This window comes from Macaca nemestrina, chromosome 8 (genome assembly GCF_043159975.1).
Source record: "Macaca nemestrina isolate mMacNem1 chromosome 8, mMacNem.hap1, whole genome shotgun sequence".
Classification (NCBI taxonomy): domain Eukaryota; kingdom Metazoa; phylum Chordata; class Mammalia; order Primates; family Cercopithecidae; genus Macaca; species Macaca nemestrina.
In genome coordinates, this window is record NC_092132.1 from 137360247 (window position 1) to 137373844 (window position 13598).

Below are 13598 nucleotides of genomic sequence, written 5' to 3' on the forward strand. Positions count from 1 at the left end.
CAGGCTGAAAAAAACTACGCACTTGGAAACAAGGGCTACATTTTACAGAAAGGAAGAATGACACAGATGGCAGAACCAAGAATTATTCTGTGCAGAATCATTTCCACGAACTAAGTCTTAATAAAAAAAAATGTGCCCAGTTGGATTTTAGTACTGCTACGAACCAGTGGCTCCTGTGTGCTTTCTACTTTCTCTCTTTTGGAATCTATAGTGGTTACCTGAGGCTTGTTCTACCACTGTAGAACGGGTGTGTGAGGGGCAGCTACCTTGTCTCTTTAATTCTCTTGTCTTCAGATCAAGAGGAATTGTTCTTCAGGAACACAAGTGAGAAACCTCATCTGTACTTGAATCTTAGATGAAAGAACACAAGCCTGATTTTGTAATATGATGAACTCTGCAAGTTCTTGGGGGAAAGAGGAGAGTGCCTATTCACATATAGGAAAGAGGTGAATTATTATGGCTAGGAGGAAGAATGTGACAGATTGTATTTTCCAAAATGGCCACAACCAGATTTCCAGTCCCATATGCACTTCTTGAACTTTGCTACCCCACTGAGAGCTGAAGTCTACTTTCCCTCCCCTTTCAATCTGGGCAGGTCTAGATGACTAACTTTACAAAACGCAGCAGAAATGATGCTGAATAACATTCAGGACTAAACCAAAAAAGACAATACAGCTTCTGTTTGGCTGGAATACTCTCTCTCTCGGGATCCTGACCCTCAGAACTCACTCTTGCCACGCAATGAGGAAGCGCAGGTCACATGGAGACGCCACATATAGATGTATCAGCACTAAAGTCTAAGCATTAAGCCAACATTAACGGCCAGACGACACCAGCTAATGCAAAAAGTGGAGCAAAAATAAGCGATTGCCACTGGTCCCTAACCAAATGGTAGATTCTTAAAAAAACATAAATGTCATTATTTCAACCACAAGTTCTTAGGGTAATCTGTTATTCATGTGATACAGTTTGGATGTTGTCCCCTCTAAATCACATACTGAACTGTAATCCCCAATGCTGGAGGTGGCGCCTGCTGGGAGGTGACAGGATCATGCGGGTGTATTTCTCATGAATACTTTAATGCCATGCTCTTGGTGCTGTCCTTGCCATACTGAGTTCTCATGAGATCTGACTGTTTAAAAGGATATGGTACCTACCGCCTCCTCACTCTTGCTCTCATCATGTAATGTGCCTCTACCCGTTTTACCTTCTACCAGGAGTAAACGCTCCTCATATGCCAAGCAGATGACAATGCCATGCTTCCTGTATAGCCTGCAGAACCCTGAGCCAATTAAACTTCTTTTCTTTATATATTACCTAGTCTCAGGTATTCCTTTATAGCAATGCAAGAACAAGACTAAAACAGCATCCTCAGTACGAGAACGTGACTTTATTAAGGAAGCTACTAGAAGGCAGTAAATCAAGAAACTAGGAAATGGCCTAAGAAAGGGAAAAACAAAATCTAAGAAACGGAGAATCCAATACAAGAAAGGGAAAATCCCAGGATGACAACAAAGGAAATTCCTTGCTGAGAGTTATGCAAACGTCAGAGAGAGTAACTCAGAATGAGGGAAGAAGTGGAGCACTGAATATGAAGGAAAAAATGAAACCTAGATATTACCTTACTGGTTTGATTATGTGAAAAAAACGTTTAAAGCATATTTTTCAGAGTTGCTAAAAGCTCTGTGGAAATTTAGTAAGATCTTAAAATTTAAGATGATGTGGAAAATGAAGATGATCTAAAACAAAACCAAACCAAATACAAAATGTAGGTAATTATTAACTCCAGAAAAAAGGCAAAAAATTACACCATAAGGGAAATATAAACATGGTAACATACTTGGCTCAGGAATGGACAGTATTTAGAGTCACAATAACAAATATGCCAAATATGGAATTACATTAAAAATCATGATATAATTTCACTGAGACAATGAGGAGAAAGGAAGTTCAGTGATAAACAGCTGAAATCTTCATCTATTACAATAGGAGGCCAATAGAATATCTAAAATGAAAGAATCAAGAGATAGAAGTATGCACACATTATTCAGAAAGATGTAGGTAAACATTAAAAGAAACAGCTAAAAGAGTAAAACAGTTGCCTCTGAAAGTGTGAATGTATTTGTGGGGATGTAGAAATCAGAGGACTGATTTTTAACATCATTTGAATTTTTAAACTATATTTTGATTACTTTAATGTTAAAATACATGCAGACTTTTTTATTTATTAGAAATATACTTACTAAGGAAATGCTGTTGAAGTAGGAGCTAAAACTGGAGGGTTCTTCCAAAACTCATCCAACAGACTTTGAATAATTTTTCCAAGATCTGAGTGCATGGTAAACTGAAAGTAATAATACATGATGCTTAAAATCACTTTCAGAAAAAGATTATAAAGTCTCCTTAGGATAATGTCACTCTAAATAGTAACTTACTTTTGCAGGTCAAGAATTAAATGAAAAAGGATATTAGCAATTCACAAGTTATAACATTTTCTCATAAAATCGATAACATAAATATCTGGTAATTAGTAAACAGGTTAAAAGTCCATTGAATCAAAAATGGAGCCAAAATATTTCCTTGTTTGACTATTTACAATAATTTGAGGGTTCAAAGGTAAATAATAGAGTATATGTAAGTTACAATCTCACAATCAACCATATCATATTGTAAGAACTTTAAGGTATGCCTTAAATATTCAACTTTTTAAAAAATTACTCATGACAAAGTGAAACTTTAAATGCATTTCAGATTTCTAAAATATTTAGTAGAAAAGTAATACACCTATTATATTACCCTGAAATAAATTATCCCATATACATACATTGTTTACTAATGGAGAGGTAACATACACTCCTTGTTTATCCATTAAGTGATGTCGTATCGGTGGATAAACACTGATCACTGGTTTTTCCTGAGGAAATTGTGGAGGAAGCAATCTGGTAGAGCAGATGAAAAACAAAAACAAAGATAACAAAGGTATATTATAAAGTCAAAATCTTAAAATAAAGCTATTTAAAAGTAAATTAAATTTTCACACTTCGATATGGGTTATTTGTAATAAGTGCTCTTTTATGGTGTTGTCTGAAAATATATATAAGAATAAAATTTGGTAACAAGACTAGTCATTCAACACAGTAAAATTTTCAAGTGAAACATGGACATGAATTATAGAATATTCTTCATATCATGCCAGTTAGCTGCTTTCAAACACGATGTACCAAGCTACACAAAATCTTAGGTAAAAATTAAATAAGGCATTTTTATCAGGTGAACCATACTAGTCCAGTCTGGCTATTTATTGGACCACAGGTTCTAGCCGTACAATTTTCTGTGGTTTTTCTACTTTGAGAATGCTGTCACGTCTGGGCGTGGTGGTGCATGCCTGTAGTCCCAGCTCCTTGGGAGGCTGAGGCAGGAAAGCCACTCGAGCACAGGAGTTCAAGTCCAGCCTGGGCAACACAGTGAGACCCCATCTTTAAAAAACTAAAGAAGCATTATTTCACTATTTACTGTATTTCTAAAGAGTAAGAGGTTAAAATGGAAAGTAGGAGGATTGAAACATTCTAGCTGTCATCAAGACTTGATTCTATAAGGCTCCCTTCTAAATGCCCAAAATGACATATCTCTCCCAAGTTAGAGGTCAATCACATGGTTTCAAGCAAAGAACAGTAAATTTTCAATACAAAAAAAAAAAAAGCAGAAAATTTAACTTTTGAACTACCCACAAAACCAAGAATATTGAGTGAAATCTTAAAAAGGAGAGTTTACTAGACATGAAACCCTGTTTCCAAATCTCTAAAACTCAAGAATATTTTACTTTGAATTGCCTCTTTGTTCCCCTGTTGGTTCAGAAAACTATTTGTTGGTGGTACTTTTGAAAAGAAAACTGGGTCCTTGTTCGCCTCTCCTGCTTAGCTCTACCTGGGCATTTGATGAGAGATAAAACTACTTCATTTACAAAGCTGAAGATTTTAAAACTAGTTTGGTAAAAAGGGCATTAAATGGCCTTGGGAGTCCAGTTTGTATCTTGACTATGCTACTTACTAACCATGTTTCCGTAATTTGCCCTAATTTGCAGGGCTGCTGTGAGGATTCAAAAAGCTCACATACGCTTGTAATCCCAGTACTTTGGGAAGCCGAGGTGGGCAGATCACGAGGTCAGGAGTTCAAGACTAGCCTGAACAATATGGTGAAACCTCATCTCTACTAAAAATTCAAAAATTAGCCAGGCGTGATGGCACATGCCTGCAATCCCAGCTTCTCCAGAGGCTGAGGCAGGAGAATCGCTTGAATCTGGGAGGCAGAGGTTGCAGTGAGCCAAGATTGTGCCACTGAGCTCCAGTCTAGGTGACAGAGGGAGACTCTGTCTCAAAAAAAAAAAAGCTCATAAATATCAAATTAAAGTAGCACTTATATACTCATGCTTTAATTCACTCATTCAATTAGTATTTAATAAGGCCTCCTACAGACAGGCACTATGTGAGGCCAGGAGAATGTGAAGGTGAGTAAGATAAGGCTCCTGTCTTCAAGTTAGGTGCCTTCTTACGTGGCTCAAACACTTGATCTAGCAGCAGCCACTTAATGCAACCTGAAGTAATCACAATCTTTTCATACTACAGCGCCTCATAGCTGCGTTTAAGGCTAAATTGCTACTTCAGCAATCACTTTGTCCAACTTCTGTAACTTAAGTAAAAATCTCATATTTTTAACTTTTTTTCTTTTTCTTAAAAATGATCAGCAAATCAAATCTAGCTTTGAACTTTCTGGTTGATGTAGTGCATCTGTTGCTGAAATTTGGAATATTTTAACTTGTTTCTGATTTAAAGATGAATCTATCTCTAATGGCTTTATATATATAACCCCTTTGTTTTTTATTATCATTTTTCAGCATACCTCCAGCTAAGATTTTAGTGCTAATCAATAAAAACAATTACAGTACTAAGAACTAGTATTGCACATTTCTATTGCATTTTCTCTTTTCTAGGTTCTTTCTTAAAGCACTATAACTTATAGTGATAGCTTTCGAATATTTTTATTTCATTGAATTGTGCACTATTTTATAAATTATAGTTACTTGAAATAAGTTCACCTTAAAAACTTATTTCTAATAATTAAGAAACAAAACAATAAAAAACTGTTAACTCCTTTTACATGAAAAAGTAGGATACAATTCTACTCACATATTAATGTTAATTGTCAGGTTGTTTATGGTGAATGGCAATCTGTATTCCACATCTTTCTGTATTTCGGCTATACTGCAGGAGAAAATTAAAAAAAATTTACCCAAAGTCATGAAAACATTATTGTTAAAAACGAATGTTAAGTGCTAGTATCTACTAAAACTACCTTTATTTTTATTTTTTTTTTTTTTGAGACGGAGTCTCGCTCTGCCACCCAGGCTGGAGTGCAGTGGCCGGATCTCAGCTCACTGCAAGCTCCGCCTCCTGGGTTTACGCCATTCTCCTGCCTCAGCCTCCCAAGTAGCTGGGACTATAGGCGCCCGCCACGTCGCCCGGCTATTTTTTTTTTTTTTTTTTTGTATTTTTAGTAGAGACGGGGTTTCACCGTGTTAGCCAGGATGGTCTCGATCTCCTGACCTCGTGATCCGCCCGTCTCGGCCTCCCAAAGTGCTGGAATTACAGGCTTGAGCCACCGCGCCCGGCCACTACCTTTATTTTTAATCACAGAATCTGGATAGCCAGCATAACTTGTATCTTGAGGGGAAGGAAAATGATCATAGTTAAAAAGGCCCATCAACTAAGCACACAGTAATATTCTGAACCATCCAGGGGGAGGGGGATGATGAGGTAAAGAGGAAAGAAAAAACTCTTCATTAATGCTAGATTCCTTTATTATCACTCTATCCAATTTACCATTAGCAGAAGCAATTGTGTGCTCTCTGGTTATTACAGGTCAGGAAGCCATATGGGTTTTAACTGCCACCATCCAGCAACATCGGCAGCTGGGGAAGTCTGGGTCTTAACAGCTTGAACTTAAAAGTCTAGATGAGATGCGTCCTACAATCTTATGACAGAGGATGATGGCTGCTTTCCAAAAACAAATATCCCCTTTTTTCTAAGTAGAGAAGCCTGATTTTATTCTGGGTAGCAATATTCTAGTTAGTTCTTATAGCTAGTTGTTGCTATAGACTTAAATCCCAGCCAAAAGAATGTACAGGAAACTTGCAGGGAGAAATTATAGGAAAATATCTTAAAGAGAACAAAATAATAGACAACTGATACGAGCCCATTTTGCCCTTCCTGTTTTCCTTCTACTTCCTCCTTGGATCTAGGAACTAGACTTCTAATAGCCATTCTGTACCATGAGTGACCGTGAGAATTGAAGCCACACACTAAGGAAAGTTAGACAGAAAGAAAGAAGTAGCTTGGGTCCTTGATGAAGATGAAATTGTCAAACTATGAATTTCTTTTAAGTGCGAGAAAAATAAACTTTTATCTTGTCTTAGCCACCATTCTTGGGTCTTTGGTATTGGCAGCTAATATAATTCTTGGCTTGTAAGTCCCTGATACTTTAACATTCTACATTTATAATTTTGTTTTATTGTTATTTGCAGGCATACATTATTACAACTATAATACACTAGGCAAGTCTTTTGGGGACTCACTTGAAATTCTAACCAATATTCAGGATATTTCCAAGGGGGAAAATGCTAAGTATTATCAATGAGGTGAGGATGCAGAGGAAGCTTAATACTGAAATGGACATGAAACTTCTTCAAGCATGAATACTCTTCAAAGGCTTAGCGTATGAAAAACGATTTGCCTTTTGTTCTTTTGGATGATTCCTCTAACAACTTTATAAAACCTCTATTTCCCTCCGTTTTTGGTCCTTTGATAAAAACCCAGCCTCTAGGATATACAAATCTTTTTTTTTTTTTTTTTTGAGACGGAGTCTCGCTCTGCCGCCCAGGCTGGAGTGCAGTGGCCGGATCTCAGCTCACTGCAAGCTCCGCCTCCCGGGTTCACGCCATTCTCCTGCCTCAGCCTCCCGAGTAGTTGGGACTACAGACGCCCGCCACCGCGCCCGGCTAGTTTTTTGTATTTTTTTTAGTAGAGACGGGGTTTCACCGTGTTAGCCAGGATTGTCTCGATCTCCTGACCTCGTGATCCGCCCGTCTCGGCCTCCCAAAGTGCTGGGATTCCAGGCTTGAGCCACCGCGCCCGGCCGGGATATACAAATCTTAAGATAGCTTCAAAGATTCAAAAATGTTGGGATGGAGCTACAGAAAAACTGCAGATGTAGATAAGCTTTCCTCTTTGATATCCTAAGGAATGGAGTTATCATTTAGAAGAAACAATTAAGAAAAGACTCAAGTGGATACTCAGTATTAGGACTTGAACAATTTTTCTGGAAGTTTTTCTTTGGGAATTAGATTTGGACTGAAAAGCCTCCTCCCTTGTATGAAAACCACATAATCAATAGAATGGGCTAAGTTTTTTATTCCTCTACATTATTTTAGAACCTGAAGAGGTTATTGCTCAAGGAAATAAATAATGGTCACAAAAGCATCCACCAGTTCAAAGCCAAGTAGAGCATCTTAGTGATTAAGTGCATTGCCTCTCAAGTCAGGCTTCCTGGGTTCCAATCGTGTCTTTGCCATTTATTTACTGTCAAGGGTAAGTTAAGCCTTTTCTCTCAAATGGGAAAGGGAGATGTTAAAAAAAAATCTGTCTACCTAAAAGATTTGTTAGATTATGCAAAATAATGCATGTAAATTCCCCAACATAGTACCGGGCAAACAAGCGTTCAATAAATGTTAGCTATTATTAAACAGGAATTTAGAACATGCAAGTTGGTCCCTCTCTAGATTTACAGTGTTAAAATTTTTTTTTGTTGTTGCTGTTGTTGAGACAGAGTCTTGCTTTGTCGCCCAGCCTGGAGTGCAGTGGCCGGATCTCAGCTCACTGCAAGCTCCGCCTCCCGGGTTCACGCCATTCTCCTGCCTCAGCCTCCTGAGTAGCTGGGACTACAGGCGCCCGCCACCTCGCCCGGCTAGGTTTTTGTATTTTTTAGTAGAGACGGGGTTTCACCGTGTTAGCCAGGATGGTCTCGATCTCCTGACCTTGTGATCCGCCCGTCTCGGCCTCCCAAAGTGCTGGGATTACAGGCTTGAGCCACCGCGCCCGGCCCTTTTGTTTGTTTTTTGACAGAGAGTCTTGCTCTGTTGCCCAGGCTGGAGTGTGGTGGCATGATCTTGGCTCACTGTAATCTCTGCCTCCTGGGTTCAAGCAATTCTCTTGCCTCAGCATCGTGAGTAGCTGGGACTACAGGTGCATGCCACCACGGCCAGTTATTTTTATTTATATATATATATATATATATATATATTTTTTTTTTTTTTTTCAGACAAGGGGTTTTGCCATGCTGGCTAGGCATGGAGTTCGAGGTCTCGAACTCCTGACCTCAAGTGATCCGCCTGCGTTGGCCTTCCATTGAAGTTTTAACTCCTCAGTTTTTTAGATGCTGTTTAGATTTTTACAGAAATTTTTCACTGAAAACATATTAAAATTAATTTGATTTAAATAATTTTTACTTAAATAATTGGTTAAAAATGTCCAATTCATTTTCTCCAGTTATGTTGACAGTTACTAAAAATTTTTTATGAGTTTTTCTTCACAAACTAGGTATCACAAATAACAGAAGGTAATACTTATAATATTAATGAGAGTTGAACCATCAAATTCCAAAACAAGTTAATCACATAATCTAGAAATGCATTTTGATTAGCTGCATTAGATAAAACAACAGATATGTAATTGTTTTACCTAATTAAAACAGGAATAATTCCCTAAATATTCATCACAAATGTGATTTTGAATATGTTGCTACTTTAATAACTTTTTAAAAACTTATTCCAAAACATTCATTCTCATTAAAGTTATCACCAAAAAACCACTGTTAACATATTGCTGTATAATCTTCTAAACTTCTTTGTACATTCATAGCCTTATTTAAAATAAAAACATAATTACACGGTCCATCAATTTTATAAGTTACTCTTTTGTCACTCAATTGTGATTATCTTTCCAAATCAGTAAATATTATTTTACAATATCTTTTCTTTTTTTTTTTTTTTTGAGACATGGTTTCACCCAGTCATCAGGCTGCAGTGCAATGGTGAGATCTCGGCTCACTGCAACCTCTGCCTCCCAGGTTCAAGAGATTCTCCTGCCTCAGTCTCCCGAGTAGCTGGGACTACAGGTGCGAGCCACCATACCCAGCTAATCTTTGTATTTTTAGTCGAGACGAGGTTTCACCATGTTGGCCAGGATGGTCTCGATCTCTTGACCTCGTGATCCGCCCGCCTCGGCCTCCCAAAGTGCTAGGATTACAGGCATGAGCCATCGCACCTGGCCTACAATATTATTTTTAATGGCCGCATAATTTTCTAGTATATGGTCATACTATTATTTAAGCTATTTTCTACTATGAGATATTTAGCTTGTTTGCAGTTTTTATTCTTATAAAACATGCTTTGATAAACATTCTTAAAGCCATATCTTTATGCTGACAGTGGTACTATTTACAATGTAAATACACACACACATATATTTTAAAGTAATATTTTAATCACACCACAAGAGAAAATTTAAATGACCTATAAATTAATAATTTCATTTGCTAGTTTCTCTGGGAGAAGAGAATTACTATGGTTTTACCTCAGTGGCTCTGAATTTGTTGGGGCTAAATAAAGCTGTAATAATATATAACTTTGTTAATAAGAATATAGATTAATTGGCATCCTCATTTCTTTGATAGTCCCCCAAATAGAAACAAATAGATCTTAATATGCAATAGAGATTTCAATTTCCAAAATGGTGTCATAGAAGCAAGCTGGCTTCACTTGATGTCACAGAAAACAACAAATACGTAACACTAAGATTAACACCAGCATCCCAGAACTCAAATATGAGGGTCAGTCACTTCTCAGGGCCACAGAGAAGTGAAAAAACTCTGAGCAGATGGTAAGAGAACTGGACTTCCATATCTGTGATGACTCTCCCCATAATCTTCCCAGCACCAAGCATGCGAAAAATTTCCCCTCAACTCGCAGTTTCTACAGCGGAAAAAGTAAGACCGAGGTGGACAATCAGCTTCCCCACCGTTTTGGTTCCCTGGCAGGAGACTCATCCCTGCCTCAACTCACTGGAAGCATCATAGGACTGAAGGGAGAAATATTCCTGAGGACAGTCAGAGACAAAGGGGAGAGGCAAGACTACCATCCTCAACCCTGAAAACTGCTCTGTCGGCAGCCAAAGAAAACACCAAATCAGAGTGCCTATTCCGCAGCTCCATGTTGTAGGAGATATGTTCCACAGATCCCCTGGGCAGGAACCCTTTGCCAGCCTTCCCACACTGTTGGGATATCCCCTTTGGGAGCTACCCCATTAGAGATGGGCAGTGCTCCAAGTATTTACTAGAGCCAAGGCAAATCTGGGTTTAAAGTGCCACTGAGAACCAAAAAGGAGGCAGCAACCTAACAGTAAAGAGTCTTTAAGCAAATATATTAAATAAAGCCAAAACAAGTCAGAGAGAGCAGACCAGAATAAACAACTAATTCTTCAAAGTAAATACATAGATGCACATCCACAGGAAACAAGAGCTAAGAGGGAGCCTGACTTCCCTAAGTGGACAAAGCAAAGAACAAATGACTGACCTTAATGAGATAATCATATGTGAGCTCTCTGAAAAAGAATTTAAAATGAGTTTTAAGCAAACTCAGTGATCTTCAAGATAAAACAAAAAATTCAGAAATTTACCAGAGAAATTTAACAAAGAGATTTAAGTAATAATAAAAAATTAAATGAAATGTTGGAACTGAGAAATACGTTTGTTGAACTGAAATATATTAGAGGCTCTCCAGGGCAGAATGGATTAGGCAGAAGAATCAGTAAGCCTGAAGACAGGTTATTAGAAAACACACAGAGAAAGAAGAAAAAAGACTGAAAAGAAATGAAGACCACCTACAAAATAGAGAAAGCTGCCTCAGAAGACCGAACCTAAAAATTACTGGTATTCAAAAGGAAGTTGAGCCAGAACAATGGGTAGAAAGCTTATTACAAGAAATAGTCACAGAAAAACTTCCAAAGCTTGAGAAAGACATAAATATCTAGGTACCAGAAGGTCAGATACACTAAACAAATCTGACACAAACAAGCCTACTCCCAGGCACGTAACCATCAACTCTCAATGGTGAAGCACAAAGAGAGAATCCTAAAAGCAGCAAGAGAAAAGAAACAAATAACATAAAAAGGAGCTCTAATTTGTATGGCAACAGACTTCTCAATGAAAACCATATAGGCCAGAAGGGAGTGGAACAACATTTTCCAAATGCTGAAAGGAAAAAACAAACGAACAAGCAAACAAAAACTTGCCATCCAAAAATACTGTATCCAGTAAAGTTATCTTTCAACTATGAAGGAGAGTCAAAGTCTTTCCCATACAAACAAAAGCATGGAGAATTCACCCCACGACCCATCTTATAAGAAATGCTAAAGGGAGTTCATCAGTCTGAAAGAAAAACACATTAACGTGCAAAGAGAAAGGTGCATTTGGAGGCATGAAATCCACTGGTAAAATTAAGTACACAGAGAAACCCAGAATTCTCTAATACTGTAATTATGGTGTGCAATCCACTTGTAACTCCAGTATGAGGCCCAAAACACAAATCTATCAAAAACAACAATAGCTACGACAACCTGTTAGGAGACAGATAACATAAAGATCTGTACATTGAGACAATTAAAAGTCAAAATGTTGGGGAGAAGGAGTTAAAGCATAAATAGTTTTTGTTTCTATTCTTTTTTTTGTGATCTAAGCTATCGTCTCTTTGAAATAACTTGTTACATATATGTTTTTTATAAGCCTCATAAAAACCACAATGCAAAAACCTATTGTAGATCCACGAAAAATAAAAAAGCAACAAATTAAAACATACTACCAAAGAAAGTCACTTAACTACAAAGGAAGACAGTAAGAAAGGAAGAGGGGAGATTAAAAACAACCAGAAAACAAGCAACAAAATGGAAGAAGTCCTTACGTACCAATAATTAACGTAATAGACTAAATTCTCCAATTAAAAGGCATGAAGTGGCTGAATGGATAAAGCAACAAGACCCAAGAATATGTTGCCTACAAGAAAACCCACTTCATATACAAAGATACATGTAGACTGAAAGCGAAGGAGTAGAAAAAGATACTTCATGCAACTGGAAACCAAAAGGAGCAGGAGTAGCTATGCTAATATCAAATAAAAGAGACTACAAATCAAAGACTATAAAAAGAATCAAAGGTCACTATACAAAATGATAAAGGGGTTAATTCAGCAAACAGATATAACAATTACAAATATCTATGCACCCAAAACCAGAGCTCCAAAGTACATTAAGCAATCATTAATGAACCTAAAGAGAAAGATAGATTGCAATACAATAACAATAGGGGACTTTCACCCTACTATGAGTAATGCAAAGATCATCCAGACAGAAAATCAATAAAGAAACACCAAAGTTAAACTTCACGTTGGACCTAATAGGCCTAATTGGCATTTACAGAACACTGCACTCACTTGCTGCAGAGTATGTTCTTTTCATCAGCACATGGAACATTCTCCAGAACAGAACATATCTTAGGCCACAAAACAAGTCTGAACAAATTCAAAGAAATCAGAAATCATATCAAGTATGTTTTCTGACCACAATGGAATAAATCTAGAAATGAATAACAAGAGGAACTTCAGAAACTACACAACCACATGGAAATTAACCATGCTGCTGAACAACCAATGGGTCGACAAAGAAATTAAGAAGGAAATTTTTAAAATTCTTCAAACAAATGAAAATGCAAATAGAACATACCAAAATATATGGGATAAAGCAAAAGTGGTACAAAGAGGAACGTTTACATCAATAAATGACTATATCAAAAAAGCAGAAAGACTTCAAATAAACAACCTAACTATGCACTTCAATGAACTAGAGAAGCAAGAACCAAACCTAAAAGAAGAAAAAATATAAATAGCAGAGCAGAAATCAATCAAGTTGAGACTAAAAAGTAATTTGAGCCACAGTCATGCCACTGCATTCTACCCTGGGCAACAGATGGAGACCTTGTCTCAAAAAAAAAAATTCCTGACATATCACTGTATATTCCCAACTTTATCATTTGTCTGCCTGTTTAGTTTTGACTTACTTTTTTTTTTTTTCTGTGGACATGCATTTGACAGAAATAGTGAAGGAACTTTAATATTTTATTTAAATTTCTTAAAACTAATCATGCTTTATGTGACTAATCTTCAGTGATAATATTTCATCTATTGATATATTTTGAGGTATAGTAATTTTCAGTATACCTTAATCGTTTGGTATAAAAGAGGTTTTTGATGTATGAATGCTGTTCTTATAAAAATCAATCTTGACACTTTATTTTAAACTTTTTATTGGTAATGATAGTGGGTTTTGTACATCATGATTTTCAATTTAGGATATCTGTCTAATTTGTTTTTGCAGAGTAACTATATTGGAATTGAATAAAAATATTCAAAATTTTTCTTAAAAAAAAAAAAAAAAAAGTAG

The 13598-nt window shown here is 36.9% G+C and overlaps 1 protein-coding gene across 6 annotated transcripts in view; it reads right to left on the reverse strand.

Annotated features, from left to right (window-relative positions):
* Positions 1-13598, reverse strand: part of LOC105463739 (VPS37A subunit of ESCRT-I) — a 53482-nt gene that overhangs the window by 27230 nt on the left and 12654 nt on the right. For 4 of the 6 annotated variants that reach the window (XR_976488.3, XM_011711009.3, XM_071068589.1 and 1 more), the window contains exons 2-4: positions 5184-5258; positions 2825-2939; positions 2244-2344 (exon numbers count right to left, since the gene is read on the reverse strand). Coding sequence is in view for 5 of the 6 variants with exons in the window: in XM_011711009.3 (XP_011709311.1) it covers positions 2244-2344; positions 2825-2939; positions 5184-5258 (291 nt within the window). In the remaining variant the exon portion in view is untranslated. The remainder of the gene's footprint in view (positions 1-2243; positions 2345-2824; positions 2940-5183; positions 5259-13598) is intronic. The other 2 variants (XM_011711011.3, XM_011711010.3) reach the window with 2 other exon arrangements.